The sequence below is a fragment of the Lethenteron reissneri genome, chromosome 46 (assembly GCF_015708825.2).
Source record: "Lethenteron reissneri isolate LAM-NWPU_2019-01 chromosome 46, ASM1570882v1, whole genome shotgun sequence".
Classification (NCBI taxonomy): Eukaryota; Metazoa; Chordata; class Hyperoartia; order Petromyzontiformes; family Petromyzontidae; genus Lethenteron; species Lethenteron reissneri.
In genome coordinates this window covers 3,999,388-4,023,113 of record NC_083824.1, presented here as the reverse complement: position 1 = coordinate 4,023,113, position 23,726 = coordinate 3,999,388, and the positions used below count along the sequence as shown (strand labels likewise).

Below are 23,726 nucleotides of genomic sequence, written 5' to 3'. Positions count from 1 at the left end.
TTTTTTCTTACAGAGTAAGGCAAGGGCTCAGACAGCAAACGCGTAAGGCAAACATTTAACTACAAAACACATTCAGAAAAAAATAAATACAATTAACAGGAAATGTCTTCCCCTCGGCATTACAATATACTGTAGGTGTCATCGATTAATCACACCAAATAAAGATTTCTAGTTCTTTTTAGAGTTTTTTGTTTGTTTGTTTTTAATATATATATCGTCATCTCTGACTTAGCGTGATTATGTTACAATTTACAGTTTCTTGTGGAAAACAGTATGCGATGTCATGATTTAAAAATAAAATCTGGCGGCTGACGAGTTTCACGGTCGACTGCACAATCGCGCGCGGGTTCCCCTCTCGACACAAAGCGCCGTGAAGGGGGGCGGTCGAACGCGCCGATGAACGGGGGGGGGGGGGGGGGGGGCAGCAGGACACGATCACGACACGGGAACTGGCACGTCGTCGTCGTTTTCTTAGAAGATTGCAGGTAGAGTGTTTCACGTGCCACCGAGCGCGCGCCGCCGATATATCCAGCTGGGTGTGCCGTTTGCGAGGACATTTGTTTTGAGACTACGCAAGCCCCGCTGAAAACGGAAAACGGGGCCAGTCTCAAACGTGGCAACAAACAGACCCGGGTCGGTTAGTCCGTGTACTGAAAAAGGCACTTTGCCCAAAACCTCAACTTGCCGAGGTCGAGTGTGACATGTGACTGACGCAGTTGTGCTAGAACGATGACCGCCCGGCATTGCCTGTGACGAAGTCCCTTGATAGGTGAACACGTCTGGGTTAAAACACGGTCAAATTTTTGAACTGCATACGCACGGCTGTTTACTTACGCAGGAGGGCTAAGGCATTTCAGTGAGTTGGGATATTTTTTTTTAAGTTCTCATAGTTTTTTTTTTCGTGCAAAATGGTTGTAACGTTTCGTAAATGTTCACGAGTGTTTGAGTCGGGCCAACGATGCCACCTATTTTTTAAGTACAAGCTGCACACACGTTGTTGCTACGGAGTCGGATGAAAACCCAGGATGTATTAAAAACCGGTCACTCAAAAGTGGAGGTGGGTGGGTGGTGTTCGCAGCTGGGGGTATGAGAGCTGGCACCGACTCCGAATTGAAGGGAGACGATGTCGCAAGGCGCGAGCGATCGTTGCCGATTATAATCGATGATAATTATCGATGGGCCCAGGGAAGTCCTGGCCGCCACATGGGGCCACGTGTGCCTCCTCCCGCGTCGGGACAGGCCCACGATCGCGCATTGCCCACACCCTTCGCCGCTCGCCCCTCCAAACGCAGAGCCGCAAGGTTCCGACCGATGTCTCTCGGCACGCTCTTGTCGTCCTCCAAAACGAGACCAAAAATGACGGGAAAGTTGAGTTCTAAACGCGAACTTCACAAAAAACAACAGCAACAACAACAAAAAGTGGCCGTGTGAGACCGCGGAGACGCGACAACGCGGCTGGGCAAAGTGGAACGACGGCCGCCCGCCAGTGGGGACGTCCCGCCGAGGAGATGGAGCGCGCGCGTGGGAATGGCGGAGGTGAGGGACGGGACTGGATCCCCCCTCCCCCGCCCGCCCCCCCGCGGAATCCGCTCTTGGCGAGCCGAGCTTCGCGCGAACGAAGAAAAGTCGCCGCGTTGTCGCGGCCTGACGAGGCGAGGGGCGGCGAACACTTTGGGCTGAGCGGTGTGTCGCGTCGGGTCGCGTGGCCTTAAGATTTGGCGAGCTGCCAGCTTGTGCGAGGGGACCGATTTGAAGTCGATTTAAGTTTCACCTTTTACTGTTGTCGCGAGCTGCATTGTGCGCAACCCCGACGGCTTTCGCGCAGTGTTTTGTAACCGTGCGGTTTTATTTGTGTCAGCACTATTCCGAATATCCGAGTCCCACGCAGGCGACCTCCACCTGCGGCAACCCCGTCTGACCCGCGCGCCTGCCCAGTGCCGCCCCCCTCTGGGCCCCGTGGAGCGCCAGGTGCCGTCCCGCGCGAAGGGACCGAAGCGAGGGCCGTCGTCCCTCACTGGAAACAACCGGTGTTGAGCAGCTTGGAGTGAGTTGAGGTAATAAAAGACCACACCGCCGCGCGAGTGGTCCAGAGACATTGCAACGAACAATTAGAACCGCGACGCAGCGCTGCTGGGGGGTAAAGGGGTTTGGTTTTTTTTTCTATTTTTTTTTACACGTTTACCGTCAACACAAAAGAAAACATTTATTTGAAAAGCGACTAGGGAGATGGTTGAAGACAACTTGTAGAAAGATGGACTCTCACTGTAAACTAACTGAACAGCAAAATAATAACTTTGTTTTGTTATCAACGACATGCATTTCTTAAAATCTTCAACAGCACGATTCCTTTTTCACGGTCACACGACAACGCACTTTTTCCTCTCCCCCCCCCCTTCGTTTCTCTCGATAATATCACAAAATAAATAACATAGCAAATGCTCTCTTTTCAAATATATGAAAATCTTTAGAATTACAAAAGGTTCGGTGAGGAATTGATTAAAACGCTAAAGAAAAAATAAACAGTCGGAAAGACTAAGAAAGTCACGCAATGATTCAAAGTCCGGAGAGGGCCGACCAACGCCTCCCCCCCGTCCAGCTTCATTTGCCCCCCTTTCCTCCCACAATCCTTAGCTCCCAAAGTACTCACGTAATGAATATATACAACCGGTAATTGAATGTAACGGAACTGGTTTACACCTGAGTTTGCAGAGATGCTTCTTTGTAGTGTTTACCGATGAGAATATAAACGGTTAAAACAGATATCTGAAATGCACCATGATGATGACGACGACAGTGGTCGCGGTTTCAACTGAAACGAAATGAGGAATAAAAGAAGCGGACCCTGACGAAAGGGCGCGAGATTCGAAATAACAAAAACGGCGGCGGCAAAAGCAGCGGAGGGTTGAAAGGAGTTGCTGGGTCTGCTGCTGCTGCGTGCGGGCCGGTGAGCCGGCGGGCAGACGGGCCGGCGGGCAGACGGGCAGACGTGCCTGAGAGAGCAAGCGCAGGCGATGGATTGGATGATGGACGCACGGACTGCAACCGCTGTCCTTCGGAACTAAAATCCATCGTGAGATTAGGCGTGAATACTGCAGAGAGCATCTTGGGCGGGCACGAGGGGGGAAACATTTATTTTTATTTATTATATAAAACGGCCTCTTAAAATTATACCTCAGATTTTTTATTTTTTTTGAAAAGGTAATGATCATCATCATTATTATTGGTTGCTCAAATTTGAAATAAAAACCATTTTATTTCGTTGAGGCAATTCCCACGTCTTGGGTGAACCACTCTGCTTTGACGAAGTAAAAAAAAAGAAACCCCAGCAGATTAACGGGATAAAACACGTTACTTTGTTTTTCAAACGCTAAATGCCTATCACAGTTAATCAGGAAAATGCAAAGCGCAAGCGACAGACGCACCCCCCCCCCCCCCCCCCCGAGCTCCCTCCAACATTCCTTATGTACAGCCGCGGTTCAACGGCGTTTATTTGCACGTGCGCGATTTTCGGATGAGGAACAAACGTCAAAACGAATGTTCCTGTTTGTAATGGGTTAGCACTGTTTAGCAGCAGTTGTCAGCACTGAAAGTGTAGGCTCAGAGAAGAAGAAAAACACATTACCAAGAGAGTAAAACAAAAATACAAAATCCTCTGGTAAGGGATGTGCAAACCTATTGAGTTAAGTGCTGTGTTAGCTTTCTCCCAGAACACCTGCCCACCCCCTCTTCACTATTACACGCTGCTTTTGAAACATTCGAAAAGCACAAAACTTGACCCACACGCACGGACGCAACCCCGGCTACAAGATCGGGAACGACGAGACGGAGACGCCGGCCATCGCACAAGCTCGTGAAGATGATGTCCCGATATGCCGTTCCGTTGGGGACAACGGAACATCTTGAGGAACGCAGCAGATGCAGCAGCAGCAGCAACGCTGTAGCCACAAAGGTCACCAACACGAGACAAAATAACAAACCCTCCGAAGAAAATAATGAAAAGCGTTTTCGTATATTCCACCAACGTCGTGTACATTTGGCATCTTAAGATTCCGCAGCTGAATCGGGGGTGGTGGGGGGGGGGGTGACGGGAAATCAAAACCCACAAAGGAACCTCCCCTCGCCTCGGGGTGCTCTCAAAAGTCTTCAACAAATTCGTCGTCAGTCGCTCGACGGTCCCCAGGAAAGTTCTGCTTTCTTGCCGACAGTGCTGGAACTGTAGTGAGAATCAAGTGCCGCACAGTTCTGTCGAGCGGGTGCACTTCTTGATAGTAGTGTGTAGCTGGGTCAACAGAGGCTGGCACAAACACTGTTTCGTCGCCTCTTTGACAACAAAATAAAAAAAAAAACTTCTTCCTTTGAAAAACCAAGAGGGTGCTGCTCTTTGCTCCAAAAGCTGTCCCGTGGATTGGTTCGCTGCCAACAGAATGAAATTAAAAAGGTAGTTAAAGTGGAGACTCGGAACTCTTCCTCCCACACGATGGCTTTTTCAAAGCGGACCGATCGGATTCAGGGTCCCGCGGCGACGTCGCCCCGACTCTCAAGATGCCGGGCGACTCCGTAGCCCGCTTCACGGCAGGCGCCGGAGGGACACCGGCTTCAAGACGGAGGGACAATCGCAAACGGCTTTTCCTGCCGTCCCCCAAACCCGGCCGCTCCGCCGTTTCGTCACAAACCAATGGGAACGAACAAGCAACAACAACGAAACAATTAAAAATCACTTTGGTGGAAGGGCCGCCTCAACTCCCTCTCTTCCCCCTGCTGAAACGGCATCGTCGCGTCGAGGCCGGAGGTTACAGGGCGCGCACAAACGGCGGAGGGTCCCCTACGGCGGCCGCGCCGGCGTTATGACGGCGACGACCTGAGCGGCGGGCTGCTGTAGCGAGGGTCGTTGGCTCGATTGGACACGCCGAACGGCTGGTGCGCTTCGTAGTTGCTGCAGCCGCCGCTGCCCGCGCAGCCGCCCGGCACGGCCGCGACCGCCGCCGCCGCCGCCGGCCCGGCCGGGGGGCTCGCCTGGCTGCCGCCGCGGAAGTGAAGCGAGAGTGGCCCGTTCTCGCGGCACCGCGGCCCGCCCGCAGCCTGCGCGGAAGCCGCGCCGCCGCCGTGTAGGCTGGCCCCGTTGGGCTCGCCGACCCCCGCGCCGGAGCTGGATGGGTCGAGCGGCGAGCACTCGGTGTTCTCGCCGTCCTGGTCGCTCTCCTCGGGCTCGGCGTGCTGCCGGTTCTCCTCGCTGTAGAAGAAGGACATCTCGCGGAATGACGCGTCCAGTTCGTCCTTCAGTATGGAGATGAAGTCCACGAAGTTAGGCCGCATCTTGGGGTTGTACTGCCAGCAGAGCGACATCAGCTCGAACCTGGCGGGCACACACGGCACAAAGGGGGGGGGGGGGGGGGGCGAGGGGACGGGCGGGACGGGTCGCACGCGAGACCGGGGAAAGGGAGGACAGGTAGGAAGGACATAGGTCACATCGTCATTGTCAGCCGTGATCTATCCACGACTGGATGAAGGCCTCCAAGGCCTTTGCGGTCCATCCAGCCCTCACACATGGGGTGCTTTCGTCGCTCTAATTTCTGCAGTTGCTGTCTTCTCTGGCGTGTTCCCTCCTATTGGCTGCCATTCCGTCGTTAGTTCTGACCACCAACCATCATCGCTGCTCGTGATGCGTCCTGACCAAGCACACTTAAAAAAATTCTTAACGCTCAAAAAGCTGACAATGCGCTTATGTTCTCCGATCCATGTGTTCCTCTTTCTGTTTCTCGGTATAATTCCAAGAGGTCATGAGGACAAAACAACAACATAAATTTTGACTGCGTACTAATCATAAACACTACACACGATCCAAAGCCAGTGAGCAATGCAAGGAGCGGCCAAAGAGTTGACGAACTGGACACCAGCGCGAAAAGCGGAACCAGCCACGCATTCCTGTGCGAAACATCTTGCGCAATAATCCACCAACTGCGGTTGATGTGGACGCACGGGGCCCCCTTGTTCCCGAGGACCTCGCGTCAGAACGACCGCCGTCAATACCGCCATCCTCTCCCGCACTGCGAATCCGGTCCTTTCTAACAAAAAGCCGATCGCGGTGATGTCCAATTGTTCGTAGTGAATCCAGGCGTATGCCTATATAAAGACACAGGACTGCGTAGCCGCTCTCTGGGACGGGGGGCGGGCGGGCGGGCGGGCGGGCGGAGGTGGAATCGCGGCCAGTTTGGCGAAGTCGCGTCTTGGCACGCACGGTCGACCTGCGGTCATTTTACAATGTGTGCCCAGTCGCCAACGGCAACAGTCGCTCGCAAACACGAGCGAGCGTCGGGCCAACTCTGCTGTCGAGCGACGCGATGCGACGATCCTGTCCCCACGGTTGATTGACGGATTGTCGCGGTTCAGGCCTGTGATGATTTTTCGCCTCCTTTTTTTTGCCGTCTCATTTGCAACTTTTACATTTTTTACGTCTCGTTTTGGTCACGCTTGCGTTTTGGTCCATTCGGATACATTTTGCACATAATTCACATTGCCGCTATAAACCAATACATTCTTACACCTGCGATTCGATGTATCGTGAACTAGTGGCGTAGACATCGAGTACGCAGGCGGCGCAACTGCAGGACCCACGGGCCGGAGGGGCCCCAGGTGCCAGGCTATGAGGGGGCCCCATTTTATTCCTTGCGGCAGGTGCCCATGCGAACCACGCTGCATCATCACAGCCGTGAGCACTTTGCCCATTATAATGGATGCCTATTTAAGCACACGCCCGGCTACCACGTGGCAGGAAAAAGGCAGTGCCCACCCCCCTACGGGACCAACTGTGAAAAAGACCTTCACAGCTCATCGGATTCCTCCAGTCTAAAAAAAAATTCTGATTCTAATGCAGGAGGGTCGGCGCGTGAGCGAGGTCCGAGAGAGGGGGGGAGGAACTCACAGCCGATCTTCGCAGTTCTCCGGCCGCTCCAGGAGGCCGCCGTCCATGACGAACTTGAGCACCTGCTCGTTGGACATCCCCTGGTAGGGCTGCTCGGCCAGCGTGGAAATCTCCCACAGCACCACGCCAAAGGACCTGCGCACGCGTCGCGACGGCCGTCACACGGATCGTCACGAGAACCACTCTCGCGGTTGTTGATACAGGTCATACAAACCCGGCCGTTACAACGACCATCACGAGGACCGTCACAACGACCGTCACAACGACCGTCACAACCGCCGTCACAACCGCCGTCACAACCGCCGTCACAACCGCCGTCACGACGACCGTCACGACCGCCGTCACGACGACCGTCACGACCGCCGTCACAACCGCCGTCACGACGACCGTCACAACGACCGTCACGACGACCGTCACAACGACCGTCACGACGACCGTCACAACCGCCGTCACAACGACCGTCACAACCGCCGTCACAACCGCCGTCACAACTGCCGTCAGAACGACCGTCAAAACCGCCGTCACAACGACCGTCACAACGACCGTCACAACAGCCGTCACAACCACCATCACACCGACCGTCACGACGACCGTCATAACCGCCGTCACAACGACCGTCATAACCGCCATCACAACAACCATCACAACGACCGTCAAAACCACCGCCAACAACGACTGCTACCACAACTGCCGTCACAACGACCGGGGTCGCCGAGGCTTGGCGGTGGCGACGGCCGCTGGGAACGACCGAGGAACTGGCGCGGTGGAGGTGGAGGAGGGCGGTCGCCGCTCGCACTCACCACACGTCCGAGTGCGTCGTGAAGACCCCGTCCTTGAGGGACTCGGGCGCCATCCAGCGCACGGGAAGCAGGCCCTTGCCGCCCTTGCGGTAGTAGTCCGTCTCGTAGATGTCGCGCGTCATGCCGAAGTCTGCACACCGCAAGCACACCGCCCCATTCCGGCATCAGCGCCCTCGCCGTTCGCACGGTGTGTCCGATCGGGCAAAGTGTCCCCATGCCGTGGGTCCTAGACCAGTGCTGAACATTGTAAATTAAACTATTTTTATTTTACCAGGTAAAGCCCACTGAGCTTTGTAGCTATTTTTCAAAAGCGACCTGGCCACAAATGAGAGCTCAACGAAGTGGCTCATCAAGTGGAAATTTATAGCAGCCAAATACTCTAAACGCATGTTTCTAAATGTGGAGGGAAAAACAGGAGGACCCGGAGAAAAATCCACGTAATCACGGGGAGATCGTGCAAACTCCAAATACACAGCAGGCGTCAGGGTCGGGTTCGAACCCACGACCTCCTGTCACATCTCGTCACCGTGACGTCCATGGCAGAGAGACCACACTCAAACCGCTGATGACTTCCCACCATTGTGGTGATAATATTTGGTGACATTAATAATCAGTCGCTTCTCTCATTCCACTGCGAGGTGAAGGCCTCTACACAGTAAGTACATTTAGAAACACGCCACCCTTGTTTGTCACGAGTGGAGTGGCAGTCGTGTGGGGGTTGTTTGACCATACTTCGCCACGTTGGTTAGTGCAGACTGGTGAAGGGCGCAGGACCGGTTGGGTTCTAGATTAGAAGTTTCCGTGACTGCAAGGATCCATACTCTTCGGCTGTAACTGCAGTCGTCGCTGCGTCGCTCTCTCTCTCTATCCCCCCCCCCGCGCTTCTCTCCCTCAACCTCTCGCTTCTAGCCCCGCCCACTCCCCCCCCCCCCCCCCCGCACAGTCTCACGTCCCAGTCCCTGACGTCCACACTTATATAAACTCCTTAGCTCCGGCATTTCTCCTACTTTAGTTAAACATTTCTAGCTGTGATTTTCACACCTGATGACGATTGCCTGTGTTGCAATCGAAACGGCGTGATTGAATGGGCATTTTTTTTTTATTGTTTTTATTTCATTTTTTACCTACGTGACTTTACCGAAAGAACCAGAGTTCAGATATCACTCGCCACGGATGTTAGCCATGGCTGTGGGAAGCGGACTGCACCACCGTTCCCCCCAATTGTTTAAGTATTTTGTCTTCGTAGTAAAAAAATAAGTTCCACGCTATATTTTTCCCACTCTCAAAAGGTAATAAAACCCCAATTAAAAGGCACTACAGACACTATTTATCATCACCAGGCTGCCTGTGAGGGCACACGTAAGGACTTGTATATCACTGGTAGAGTGAAACATTCATTACTGTGAATAGCAACATGGGAACACGTGTAAAAACACAATTCCATAAGAAATGCATTGTGGTCCTCTTGTCGTAGGTCACCGTCAAAATAAATTTGATGATTATCGAAAACAACGGGAGCACTTCTTCAGGAAACTAAGTGTTTTTTGTTGCATGTGCACGAGATGCGTGCGTTTTGGACAGCTTTCAGTGCGTCGCTTGACACTCACGGCTATACAGCCCGCACTATTTATATTCCGTTACGGTTGGGTTTATCTCGGCGTGAACAAGATGCGACTCCTCGTAGCCTCTTCCTAGGAACGAGGATCCGGGGCACGGATCACATGCACGAGTCGCGGTGGTTTACCGCCCGGCGCCTTACCCCCGATCTTGACCGTGTAGTCCTCGGCCACCATGCAGTTGCGAGCGGCGAGGTCGCGGTGCACGTATTTCTTGGCGTTTAGGTAGGCCATGCCATCGGCAATCTCTCCGGCCATCTGCACGATCTTCTCGAGCGTGGGTGGCGGCTTCCCCGGGTTGTTCTGCGGCACACACAGTCGGACGAAGCGCGCTCGCGATTGCCGCTCCGGCTGGCGCGCGTGCAAGCACAACCTCTCGCGCTTGCCTCCCAAAGGCGGCTTTGTCGCGAATCAGCAACGGAATAGCGCAGCTCGGCGGGGTTAACAACGCCAACCGTAGTGAACTCGCGATTATCTACGGTAATCAGTAGTGGAGTGGGGGAGTGGGGTGGTAGGAAGGATGGGCCAAAGAATTAGACCATAATATATTTCGGGTTTCATCATCATCAACATCATCACAATCCATGGGCAGATAGCCCCTAAGTGGCCACTGCACATTTCGTCATTTGTTTACAAAAGGGTTTTCGCGACATAAAGTGGGGGGCGAAATGTATAACACGTTGCCCGTTTGAGTCGATGACCCCCAAACAGCAAGGAGCAGCTAACGGTGAAACAGGCGTGCGTGTAAAGGCGGCGACTATTTTTTGTTCGCGTGCGATAATCCTCGAGTTCAGCGCAAATTTCTCCGGTGCTACGTACAGCGGCGTGACCCTGGGCCGACGCCTGGGTTGTCGAGAGCGCCGCTCCCGCGAGGAGCACCCCGCACGCCGGCCGTGCCAGGGCCTCCAGATTTTCACCGAATCCAAAGTTGCGGTCTTTGCAGGTTTAGGCCGCACGTTGAGCCTTTACCCATCGAACTTTAGGCGCTCGCAAAACGCAATCAACGCCGCGTGCAGTGCTGTGGCAAATGCGCTCAATATAAATAAATGCTCGACACGGGCGGCGGGTCATACGCGGAGATGCCGCCGCTCACTCACCTCGGCGTCGGGGCGAAGGGAGCGCAGGTAGCTCTTGAGGTCGCCGTGGGTCATGAGCTCCATAACCACCAGGGTCGGCTGCCCTTGCGACACCACCCCCAGCAGACGGACCTGCGGGCGGGGGACACGCGCGGCCACTCAGTTCCCCCCCGAAGGAGCCCCCGGCACGTGGAGCAAAACCTCGGTCACCGTGCCGAACGACACGCGGTACACGACCCGAAAACATGGCGGAGGGCGCGAGAAGTTGATTAGAGACGGCGTCGACAACAGCGGCAACGCCGTGGGCGCTGTGATGCGACAATAACGGATGGCGAGCACACCAACAATCATGTAGATATTACCTAATCACACGATACAATACTAACCAATGAGACTACTCTATCCATGGATCGCTTGCCAATGAACCGACGCAGTAATTAACCCTCGATGAATAGATACTGTAGAGACATGGCTGTCAGATCGACTATGAACAGAATCGATACAACAGACACCACGATTCAGGTTTCACGAGGACACGCCCACTTCTCTCCATACACGGACCGATCGCCGATATGGTCGGATGTCCGATTTGATTCCGTACCGATGCCGATAATTACACGACCGCGCCGGCGCGTGCCTCTTGGCCTCTGCGACGACGGTGCTTGCTCGCGTGCAGCGGCGGCGGGGAGGATGGTGGGGGAGGCAGGGGGCACACGTACCACGTGGTGGCAGCTGAAGGACTTCATGACGGAGGCCTCGTTGAGGAACTCGATACGCTCGCGCAGGCTCGCGCCCTCGTTCACCGTCTTGACGGCGACGCGCGTCTCCTGTCTCGTCCTTGATAACGCCGCGCGCCATGCCCTCGTAGACCATCCCGAACGAGCCCTGGCCCAGCTCGCGCAGCAGCAGGATCTTATCGCGCGCCACCTCCCACTCGTCGGGGATGTACACTGTGGGGTGGGGGGGTGGGGGGGGTGTGCACCTCTGTTTAACTGGACGTTATGGCTTGGTCGTATCCCTCCAGTATAAATAAAGATTCTGATTGATTTTGATAAACGGGCACGCGAAACGTCTCGCGACGCACTGTTGGGAATCGGGGCCACGATTTGATTTACTTGACAATAAATTTGGTTTAAAGTCTCCTGTTTACCTTCCGTTTTTGTTTGTTTCTCAATTGTATTCTGCCGGTAATTTATATACATGCAAATAATCGATCCGTACACACACACACACAATTTGGTGCATGTATCATCAAGTTGTGTACTTATGAATCGATGCACCGCTAACTATTATTTAACCATTACTTAATCCAGTTTCCATCGTGGTTTTACATTCTAGGTTTACAATTCTAGGTTTCAAATGCTTTAACCTGTCGTCATTTTTTTTTACATTTCAGTTCCGGCTCGGCACGATCCTCCCCACTGCTGGGGACAGAGACATCTCAGCCAAAGCGCTGGCGGTGGCGGCGGCCATCACTGGTCAGGACAGCGGCCTCTGGCCACCAGCGTCTGACGCTGTCGCCTCGACAGACCTGGTTTTCACCTGAGGACTGGCTGCTGTCGCCTCGACAGACCTGGTTTTCACCTGAGGACGGCTGCTGTCGCCTCGACAGATCTGGTTTTCACCTGAGGACGGCTGCAAGCGTTGTGGTTCGAAACGTCGTGAGAATTATTTTATTATGTTTTATTATTTTATTACTTCCCTTCTACGTGACTTTACCGAAAGAACCAAGAAGATGAATCCCTGCAGTCACGAAAGCTTTAAATCGAACTCCGTTTTTGTGTTTAATTGTCCCTTCCCCCACACCTCCGATCGGCACGGTTGGCTACGTACGGTGCAAAAGAAGTTCAACATGCACGCGCAACAACTCCACGCGGCAGCGTGGCGCCCCCGTCGACGGTGCCTCCCTACGCGTCTGCACGTCCCACCGCGGAATTCCTTGCTCCCCTATCTGGAGCCGCCCACGGAACGCGATCCTGCTGGACAGCGCGTGCCGCTACGTCGAACGAAAGGTATTTGTCCGTCATCTAAAACCATTTTTGTATCGACTGACACTGCGTTTCTGAAATTTGCGCATCTCATCCAAGTGAATAATTTTGAAACTCTAACTTGCATTTCACTCTGACGTGGACAGCGCTGATGAATATTAGCAGCGTACTTCCCGTCAAGTCGGACTCATATGTATGCATGCACATAAGGCCTCTATTACTTGACATCTGTGAAAAAGAGCTCCATAGCGCATCTCTCCACGTGTGTGTGCGTCGTGTGACGCATGCTCGTCAATTCTTTTTCCGGCGGTGTCTCGTTTTCATTCCCGACGTTTCTCCCAATTCTTTCATTTCATGCGTTGCGTGGTCTGAATTTTACGGATTGTCCTTTGAGATGCCGAATAAATGTCGAACCTTTAACTTAACGTATATAAAACATGACTGCGGAGGTGGAAAAATGGCACGGAGAGGGCACGGGAGGTAAAAAAATACAGGAGGGCATCCGTGGGCATTTGGCGTTGGGCTTGTCGTCCGCGGAATATCTGTACCAGGCTCCTGTTTAATAAATAAATAAAACAATACCGGGGGGCGTTGGTGTAACGTTGGCACTAGGGTCATAGGTCAACAAATAAGCAGGCAGAGACGAAAAGGGTGCAATGGCGTGAAGAGACGGAGATAGGACATGCTGACAGCTTCTGTGAAGGGCTGACGGGCCTGCAGGCACGGATATCACGGCCGCGGAATGCCACAACTAAAGGTCGACTATTCCAGTGCTTCCCAACTCCAGTCCTCGAGACCCTCGCACCGCGGTCTATTGGCCTTTTCGTGATTACCAAAGCCTTTTATGTTCGTACGCAAATGAAGCCACCGCCATACTGCACGCGGCTGATGGTTGGCAGTGGTGGCGGACGGGTGTCAAGGGGAGACTGTGTGGCGTTTATAAACTATATCATGAGAAGCAAAGTATCGTTAATGGGTTGTTTTTGCCCACCAGGCCTCGCCAGGCCTCGCCAGGCCCTACCACAGTTAGATGCACCGTGAGGACTGGAGTTGAGAAACGTCTGGGGGAGGAGGGGGGGTGGGAACGGGGTGGGGGGGTCAAAGTGCTTCACGATGCACCCTCACGCAGCCTACATCGGACTGGCCCCCGGTATAAACCTTGGCTCTTTCGGTCGCAAGTTTTGCGGACCGTGGAAAAAATACCCAATTATAATTGTCTATCGGTCCAATGCCCCTCGCCATCACAAATTGCTTACCAGTGTCTATTAAAGTGAGTGAGTAAAATGCAGGCCGTTCGATATGGCACGAGATGTTAACGTTTTATGTTTTAAATGTTGCACCGACCTTCGTTGGTGCTGATGTACTCGGGGTTCACAGACGCGTACAAAATCCCGTTGGGCAGACGAGCCTCATTCCTGCACCAGGGGAATAAAAAACGAGGCGACAATCAACCCAGCGTTTCATTCAGACAGCCGAAGTCTCCCTAGACATTTTTTGGAAAATTCATTTTGTCATCTGTCTTTTCAACCACGCAACGGTCATGGGAGTGCCAACGAAGCCTCCTTGGCTGTCAAAACTCTCTTCACGTTTGCCTTGTCCATCACAGTATTTGTCCGGTGTTGTACCGGCTCATCCCTCAGCCCACGTGAACACACATTGTCACGTCACTTATCTTTGGTCATCCTTTCCTTCTATATCGCTCTACCATCCCCTGCAAGATGATGTTAGGGGGGTTATCTCCGTTATCATGCTACGTCTTCATATCACCCATTGCAGTTCACTTTTATTCTTTGCTGTTGCCAGAAGTGATTTGTGTTCTCCCATCTTTTTCACGCAAAATTTTATAAAATTTCCCATTTCAAATGCACACACACGGACACACGCGCGCACACACGGACGCACACACAAACGGACGCAACGCACACACGGACGCACCGTTTCTTGACAAAGAAGAACAGCAGGCCAGCGCCGATGGCCACTAATACGAGCAGTAGGGAGACCACGATGACCACCACGGGGATCACCTGGCTGGGCTGGGCCACGGCTGCACGCACGCACAGAAGTGGGGGGAGGGGGACGGTGAGTCAGTGTGCACGACGCTCGCTCTCGCCCATGTTTTTGGCCAACGTGCCAGCCAATTCCCTGCAGCCGAGGGTGAACCTTTTGCCATTGCTGCGTTGAGTATTCACACTGCGGAGCGAGGATCGAGGCCGGACGTCTGGTTTTACCGGACCGAGACCCGGCCGTGGTTGGGCCAGCAGTGCAGCTGCGGGCTCGCTTGCGCTGAGGGAATGAGGGATGAGCGTTGGCGGCGACGCTTACGGGGCGTGGGCACGACGAAGCTGATGGGCTCGCTCCAGGACCCGTTCCCGGCGAGCGAGGTGGCGCGCACGCGTGCCGTCAAGTTGCCGGGCAGCAGGCCGTGGATCTTCCTGCCGTGGCCCTCTTTGCGGTAGGCGGTGAGCGACACGCACTCCAGCCGCTCCACCTGCTGCTGCCGCGACACGATACGTGAGAGCGCAATCGGGCCGTTCGCCCACCTGCACAGCGCCGCTCACCCGCACTCGCACCGCTCGCACCCGCGGCTACACCGTTCACTCATTGTGTGTACAAGGGCAATGCTGTGCGTACGTGTGTAACGCCGTGGGTACGTGTGTAACGCCGTGCGTGCATGAGCAATGGAACAACAAAGAGTGAACCAGGAGCAACAGCATCTGCTCATATAATCTGCACTTTCCTCTTCTGCCTATAGCTGTCTGCTGCCTATGAGGTGTCTAGCAAATGTTTATACTGGTAGGAACCTCCTGGTTACACCAGCCCACAGGGGATTATTGTGTCCGTCCGTCCGTCCGTCGTGCAGGGAGGGGCTGGGTGGGGAGGGAGGGGCTAGGTGGGGAGGGGAGGGTGGGGCTGGGTGGGGAGGGTGGGGCTGGGTGGGGAGGGGCTGGTCACCCCGTGGTGCCCTTATAAAACTCAACGTTTAACCTACTCACGCCGGCTTGTGCCCGCCCTCACAGTCGGGCATATTTGCGGAATACACCACGCCGCCGTTGACCCTGGCCATTGACCGAGCAACCCAACGTTACTACCAGCTCCCTCCGCAGGAATGTGTTGCAATTATTTATTTGTAAACACACGAGAGAGTTCAATATTATTTCCTGCTAAAATGTGCACTGAGGTAATGGTGCTCAGCTCCTGTTCACAGCCCTGAGCCAGCGGTGGAAATTTCTCATTCCTATGTCAGGGGCGAGTCTCCCCATAGGACAACCAGCACTGACTTCCCAACAAAGTTGTACCTCACTTTAACAACCCCAGCGGGATGATGGGATGAGTCAACCCAAAATCAGGATTTGAATTCACAACCTTCGGACTGCGAGCAAGAGGCTCTGCTGCCGAGCCAGCTGGCCGCATTATAGAGATGCGTGTGTGGGTGTGTGTGTATATGTGTAGCGGTGTCAAGATCGGCCTCAGTGGAGAAGGCTCGTGAAGGACGCTACTGGGCAGTTTTTAAGCAGTTGCCTTCCAACAACAACGGAGGGCGGAGGAGCGATGCTCACAACAACGAGCGGAGCGCCGGGTGGTTAAAGCACAACAAAAGTTGGCACAGTAGGGGGCACAGGTGTTGCATCAGCCAGTCATCTCAGTCATCTCAGTCAGTTGACCTGTGGCACCTGGGTCTGCCCCGTGACCTCCTGCCAGCGGGCGCTCGACACTTCACGTGGCCTCAAGGTGCACATGGCCTGGCACAAGCGTCGTGGTGACGTCACCGCCACTTAGTGGCGAATGGCGGTTGTTGTTGTTATATGTGTATCTGTATGCAAGATGCGGCTGCACTTAAGTAGTGCGTGAATATAATTTGCAATATTTGCATTATCATGAATAATTATCAATCAACAGGCAAGCGAAGCGAGTTCAGAATCTGGCAAAGGGAACGAAATGCCGTCGCCCGCTTTCAGCGGCTGCGGTGACGGCGGTGAGCAGGGAGGGTGGGGTCGCGGGGTCATGGGGTCATGGGGCCACGGGGTCATGGGGTCGCGGGGCAGCCTGACCTGCTCTCGCCAGACGGTGATCTCGTAGAGGATGATGAACCCGTTGGGATTGGTGGGCTCGGGCCACGACAGGAATACAATGTTGCCGTTGAGCAGCTTGGCCGCCATGGAGCCCGGGATATCATCGGCGTGGGCTGAGGGGCAGGTGCACACAAAGATAAAGATCGCTACCCCCCCCCCCCGCGTAGCCTTCACAGACTATTGTGGCAAGTGCTTACGAAGGACGGCAAGGTGCTCGAGGGGGTGGTGTGGTCGACATCACTTTTGCGTACATGTTGTCAAGAATTGGTTTGCGTGACCTATGCAGGCACCGGAGGAAGCTACATTTTTGGCCCCGAATCATCATTACTAAGCCGATAGTCTTCACCAGACCGGATGAATGCCTCATAAAGAGCGTAAATAATGGGGTAACGCTCCCCCGCGTCACATGATGAATGGTGCTTGACAGCAAATGACCGGGTGACTATCTGACGATTAAATTTAAGGGCTCATAATACTCTTTGCTGGGAGGGGTGGTGGGAGGGGTGTGGTGCCTCACGCTCTGGCATGGTCCTGGCGAAGACGTAGTTCTGCATGCTGCAGCCGAGGTCGGCGGCGGCGTGGTTGCACGCTTGGATGTCGATGCGGTACACCGTGAAGTGGCGCAGGCCTTCGATCACCGCAAACTCGCGCTGCCGCACGACCTTGTCCATCGTGGGGAAGTTGTCACGGGGGGCCGCGGTGGTGCGCGCCCCTCCGCCGCCGCCGCCAGCGGGGCCGTCCGTCGTCCGGCCGAAGAAGGGCAGATCGTCGCCACCTCTGCCGCCGTTGAGCATCACCACGCTGGCGTTGTTGAACGGGGAGGTGGGGGCGGCCGGAGCCTCGCGCCGGCGTCTTGACGGCCTGCGCGTGGTCATGGGCGGGGGGGGGGGGGGGGGGCGAGACACGCTCGGATGGGAACACGTGACAAAGCGGGCACGGACCCCCGAGGCCGAAGGCAAATCATCTGCGCCATCCGCTAAACCTACGGCGGATACGCCTCGAACACAGCCCAGGCTAAAGCTGGGCTCGTGGAGAAGGAGGCAGCAGAAGAGGAGGCCTCAAATGGCGACTTCTCTCATAAAATGATGAGCTATTGCTAACCGCTCCGATGAATAAACGTTGTAAGCGTGTGACGATGTCTGGACATATCAGTGCATGGACTAAAATCGATTCTGATGTGTTATAAGTGTTTGGTTTGCATAAATCCTGCAGCCACGAGAGGCACTATATGTACCAGAATGGCAAAACAAACTCTGTCCTCGAGTGGAATTGGCAACAACTGTGACGATTCCTCAACTCACGATAGGGCGATTGGGAGATGCCTCGTACGCACGCAAGCCTGGCCGCTGTTTCACGTGTTGGGTGAATCAATGGGACACCTACGTCCGCGTCGACTAACGCAGGAACGACGACTGTGGCGGATTTGTGAAGCTATAAATACCCTGGTCAAACCCAGGTTCCTTTGGGCACAGACATTCAAAATACACTTCCCCTGTGTCCAACCCTAACAACTCACCTCCACCACCTTCCCCCCACCCCCAGTGTTAGCAATCACACTCAGCTCGTTGTTGTTATCGTACGATTGATGTTGGTTCAGCATGCACATAGAATTCGGTGTCTGTGTGCGAACGTAAGCTGACGCAGCTTTGCAGCGGAACGCCATGAGATAATTTGCGACGTAACTTTTAAATAGAATCTGTTCGCACGGGCGCGAGTGTGTCGGGGTCTCTCCACGGAAACTACGTAAAATGATTTGTTGGTTAACGCTGCATTAACGCGTGTTTTTTTAAATCAAGGCTCGCGCTTGTGGCAGGCATGGGAAGGCAATTGCGTGAGCATCGAGGCCCATTGGTGACGCATCGCCCCGGCAAAAAACCCTCAGCGGAGCCGATTTACAGGACCGGCTGAGTCACCGAAAGGGACACGCGGCGGTGACGCACGGCGGTGACGCACGGCGGCCATTACACCCCCAGCACAGGAGGAGTCGCGAAAATAAAAGTACCGATCGCTCGGACTGCACACACGCGCGCAACAACCCACCTACAAATATACACCCACCAATACCTACAAATATCCACCCACCAATACCTACAAATATACACCCACCAATACCTACAAATATCCACCCACCTATACCCACCACCTATACCCACCACCACACCAACCCACCCAACGCGGTTCACCTAACGAGACGTCCTCTCTCGGCGTTTGGAGGGATGGGAGTCTTAAATGGCGAGCTGCGTACGGCGCCGTAAAGAGGCGGGGTGCCGCGTCACACGGCGTCGCCTCATTACCAAGCGGGAAACGCTTCCAGTGACGCGACTCCAAATTAGGAGGAGCGATCTTGACGGTTTTTCCCCGATGCTTTAAACTCAAGATAAATGCGTTTCGCCATCGGCCACCGTGGGTTCAGCCCGTCCGTCCAGACGTGCATTACAACCTCACGCCGTCAAGACGCACGGCGCCACAACCCTCTCGTGCACCGTGTCCACTTTGGCGGAACCCTTACGGTCTTTACCACGGCTATTCAAATCGTACTAAACGTATTCGACACATTGGAGGTTGTTCATCCGGGTTCGTAGTGCGGCGCGCTAACCATTGCGCCGCCGCTCCATTCAATGCAAGTTGCTACGCCGCGAGCTTAACGATGAGAATTCTCGGGTGAACCGATTCGTCACTCCCCACGTGCTAGCAAACGCGGTTTGATGCTGGGAATCAAACATGCCGCTTTTAATCAGGAAACGGAGGAGCGGTCTGGTTTTGGGGAATGAAAAACACACACACGCGCATACGTGGCGTCCGCGCGAAGCCACGTGAAACCAGATTTCATCCAAGGTAATTAATATCTCTCCACCGTCCGCAGCAATAACAACATCATGTGCCTCTGTCACAACAACATCACGCCGTACTTAAGTACCCTGGCGTGCGGAGCCGACGGTTTTCCCCGTGGTAATTCCGGACAAAGACGACGGCTAAAAATAGCGACGGTCAAGTGACCTTTGAAGCGTACACCGCGCGCTGCCGCTGCCGCCGCCGCCGCTGCCGCTGCCTCAAGCACGGCCGGCCGATGGGGAAAAAGGTCGTGTCAATTTGTGGCGTTCGGAAAACAGTTTTCTGAGGACGAAAATAACACCACAGTTAAACGCTGTCTCGCGCGGTAAACCTGCCGCGAACGCTGGACGGCGATTTCGATGCGTGTGGAAACAACGTCCCCTCGTGCTATTATTCCGTAAAAACAAAACTGACGGAGGGCTTCTGCTGAGCAGCATTTTTTTTTTCACAAAGGAAGGTGAGTAACCACACGTTGAAGCTTATAAATCATCGGAGTGTTATAGCGCCGTATGTCGGCAACAGATCACGGTAGCCTGGATTGTGGATTAGAAGCCGAATCAACGGTCTGCCTGAGGAACCAACGCTCTCTGGGGGTGTCGCTCAGACGATTTAATTAAGTAACTGTCAATTGTCCCCGAGCCAGAAGTGCAGTGGCCATCCCTGCGCTTTACAACGGGCCCAGCGGCAAGGAATAAGGGGCATGAAGTTGAACACCACGAGATCTCGGGCGGAGAAACCCCGGTGCTTCATTGGCCGCGTAAAGTGTTCACCGGGCCTGCTGTGGGAGGACTGAGCCGGCTAACCATGTACGCGGCCACCGGCAGTCGTGGTGAACATGACTGCGTCGAGCTCGGATCAATCGGTAAACGCGTGGCTCCTCTAAGAAGCCAGGCGATCCCCGAGCACGGTGACGGGGCGGCGGCTCGGGAGAGGCGGCTCGCGCACTTGTCCCTCGGAAGGCCTCGAGAACATCCGCGTACGTTGCTCGTGCGCCGTTTACGACGAAATCGCAGAGCCGCGGTTTTGTTCACGCCACGCCCCCGCAAGGAGCGGTCGAATAGACGGGGAGGAGGCGGCACGCTGTCTTGCGTAACCAAAGGAGCAACTCCACCGCTGACAATTATTCATTTATTTATCTATTGCAATACGAATTCGGCCAGGTGCGTGGTTCCTCTGACAGACGAATAGCAGCGAAAATCACATCTCCGTTTTGATTGAGCCTCTGTAGCGATGTCACCTTACCTACTGTCGCCAATCTCCCCAGACTTACTGCCCGGCGGTCTGAAAACGCAAGACATGCAAACTTTGTCCTCGTCCTAGTCCCACGTGAATATCTCAGCACATGGCACTCCACCCACTCGCACCGCCGCACTTCTCCCCCCACTCGTTGTCGCAGGTGACGGTCGTGTGACTTCACAGCGCCACTTCAACTAGGTCATTTTTTCTCCTGCCAGCATGATACGCACGGCCAGTTGAGGCATGCCCAAAAGTCAATATTGCCAAAATGAACAAAGAAAGGCTTTTATTTTAAACGTTTAAAAGATTAAATTCCATCCCCTGCTGCAATAATTTGCACGATGCAGGTAACATTATTATTTTAGTAATAATGACCCAGGAACACCACGCTGAGTCTCAAGGCTCTTTTTCAGGAAGGTCCTGCCAAGTTTTCGCAGTCGGGGGTCAATGTTACTGCTGCATGTCATCCCAATTGAGTAATTTGCAGGAAATGTTTCAGCATTGGGATGTTAGACCAACACCAGTTACAATGTTTTTTTTTTGTATGGGATGAAATCGGAGAACCCTGAGGAAACCCGTGCAGACCAAGGGAAGAGAACGAACATACAAACCACACTCAAGAAGGCGCCCGAGTCGGGAATCAAACCGAGGCGCTTCTTACTGTAAGGCACAAGTGTTAACACCTTGTCTGTCCTCATTCACAGATCAATCCTCCCAAACCTTAAAGATTATCGCCCCCCCCCCCTCAGTGATTGGTTTTGGGACCGTTTCAATAATCAGACAAAACCAGCTATCAAGTGATTATTTTCTCCTGGAGGTTGTAGTCACACAACCCCTCGTTTAAAACTGGAAGGTTTACAAAATCATCGCCGGCGTAACCAAAGACGCCACATCTTCCCGCCGGCGCTCAGCTAACGAACCTCAAAGTGCCGGGGGCCTACGGGACAGGCGCCATCGTCGGCCGCGAGCTTCAGGCCGAAGCCGAGCCAGCGTCGCCTGCTCGGGGGTCGCGACCTCTCCATCGCTCCTACATAACGAGGCCGACCCCCCTAACCAAACCGCCGTTACGTTGCCGCTGCTGCCGCCGCGCACCTGGGTATGAAGATGGTGTTGTGCAAGAAGTTCTCAAAGGCCTTTTGGAAAGCTGCCTGCTCCTTCTCCTTCTCGATCTCGCTCTCCGGCTTGGGGCAGGCGCAGCAGGTAGTGGAGTGGCCGTCGCCGGTCGTTGAGTTGCCCTTGCCGGGGACGTCGTCGGAGTCCACCGTGCCGGGCGAGTGGTCCGGCGACGGGACTTTGCCTAGCGGTGCACCGGGGTACAGAACAGGCGGCAAAATGAGTATAACGCGTTAGATCCACCGCTACACGTCAAGTCTTTTAGTGAGCACCTTTAAACTAAACTAAGATTTTTTTCTATTTTAGCAGGTAAGGTCCTCTGAGCTATTTAGCTTTTTTTCAGAAGCGACTTGGCCACAAATGATAGCCCAGTGAAAGTGGCTTATCATGTGGAAATTTATCGCCGCCAAATACTCGAAACACATGTTTCTAAAATGTGGAGGAAAATTCACGCGGCCACGGAGAGAACATGCAAACTCAAAATATACAGCAGGCGTCAAGGTCGGGATGGAACCCACGACCTACTGCATACCAGGTGAGGTAGTTAACATCTCGTCAGCACGACGTCCGAAAGATGGACACTTATGAAGGTTGAGACAACGCACGAGAGAGCAGCCAGCAACATGCCCGGCTGTCTGTCTCCTAACTGTCTTGGGCCACTCGGTACTGTACCACTCGGTCTCACTGTAACGGAGTACACGGCGTCACTGTGCGAGCTGGGAATAACTCAGTCCAACTACTGGAGTACTCAGTTTTGAGTGCTGGAGTACTCCCGACGATGCAGCGCGACCCGGGCGACTCCACACACACAAGCTCCAAATTTAAGATCCACACACACCTGTCTGGCAGTAGTTGCGTTCGAAGAGTTCGCTGTTCTCAGGCTGGCGCTGCCAGAAGAGGCGGTAGTAAGAGAGGTTCCCGTTGAGGTTCATGGGCGGATTCCACTTGACCTTGATCGTCGTGTTGGACGCGAAAACGGAGACCATGTCGCGTGGGATGGACGGCACTGAGAAAGCAACGCAGGATCAAAACAACAGAATTACACGGCAGCACAACTGGTAACGATTCTCGTGCTCACAGCAATGACATGAACACGCCACAGTCTGCTTCCCCCGGACTGTTAAAGGTCACGTGATGTTAACAGAAAGAGAGCAGGCCGAATGTGCGGGCATCATTGTAAAAAAATCGTAAAAAATTACACCGCAAACGACTGAAGTGTGAAACTACTGCAGACTACTACACTGGCCTGTGAAACACACGGCACGTGCTTCGACCGCCTTGCGCTATAATAATCATCTGGGTTTCCTCGAGGTTGAGTGTGATGATCGTACATGGAGAGCGATCGTGCTCAGAGTTTGTGGAATGGCAACATCTTGGGAAATACTCCATGCTCCCCCTTATAAGGTATCCTGGACCCTCATTAAAGGTGCAGTCGATGGAACGCTGGGAGTCGGCTCAAATAGTACTTTGTGTTTCTGGTGTTGAGTGTAAACCCCATCCCTGCTGTATGCGTCAGCAAAGACATCAACAATGGCCTAAATATAATACAAGTGGCGTGGATTCCAAATGCACTGATTTGATGCGTAACACCCAGAATTCCGACTGCAGTGTACAGCCCGCCGGTCCCCTGCCACGCCTTGAACGTTACACGCAAGCACATCAAGTGGACAAATGTTCCTCGAAAAGTCAAGACTTTTGGGGCAAGAGATGTTCGTGTGCATTTATGAATGCTGGCACGGAACATGAGGGAGGAGGTGGGTGGCCAGCACCATGCTCGACTGCCTTTGCCTCCCCAGTGGCGATGTTTACACACCGCACCAGGTACTTGTTTGCGTCGACCTAGGTCAGGGGTCGGCGACCTGTGGCTCCGGAGCCGCATGCGGCTCTTTAAGGACTGCTTCGTCACGGTATTTATTACGCGCATTGCGGCCCTTGAAATATTCAGTTTTATTCACAGAATTCGAAAAAAATGCCTCTGCTTGTTATTTTGGTCGCCGACCCCTGACTCAGGGGGAGGCTCAGGACCGGTTTGTCACTGGCGTTGGTGGTCAACGGGAATCAAACTCGGGAAGCCGG

The 23,726-nt window shown here is 53.9% G+C and overlaps 1 protein-coding gene across 1 annotated transcript in view; it reads right to left on the bottom strand.

Moving 5' to 3' along the window:
- Nucleotides 1–2,189: 2,189 nt before the first annotated feature.
- The window catches only part of LOC133354143 (insulin-like growth factor 1 receptor), a 119,235-nt gene continuing 97,698 nt past the window's right edge, over nt 2,190–23,726 (bottom strand). The window contains 15 exon segments of the mRNA XM_061570748.1: nt 2,190–5,353; nt 6,920–7,054; nt 7,720–7,849; nt 9,479–9,638; nt 10,433–10,543; nt 11,131–11,241; nt 11,243–11,361; nt 13,744–13,814; nt 14,335–14,443; nt 14,722–14,893; nt 16,449–16,582; nt 16,987–17,330; nt 20,544–20,582; nt 21,630–21,834; nt 22,489–22,656. Of these exon segments, the coding sequence (XP_061426732.1) occupies nt 4,843–5,353; nt 6,920–7,054; nt 7,720–7,849; nt 9,479–9,638; nt 10,433–10,543; nt 11,131–11,241; nt 11,243–11,361; nt 13,744–13,814; nt 14,335–14,443; nt 14,722–14,893; nt 16,449–16,582; nt 16,987–17,330; nt 20,544–20,582; nt 21,630–21,834; nt 22,489–22,656 (2,519 nt within the window). The 3' untranslated portion in view covers nt 2,190–4,842.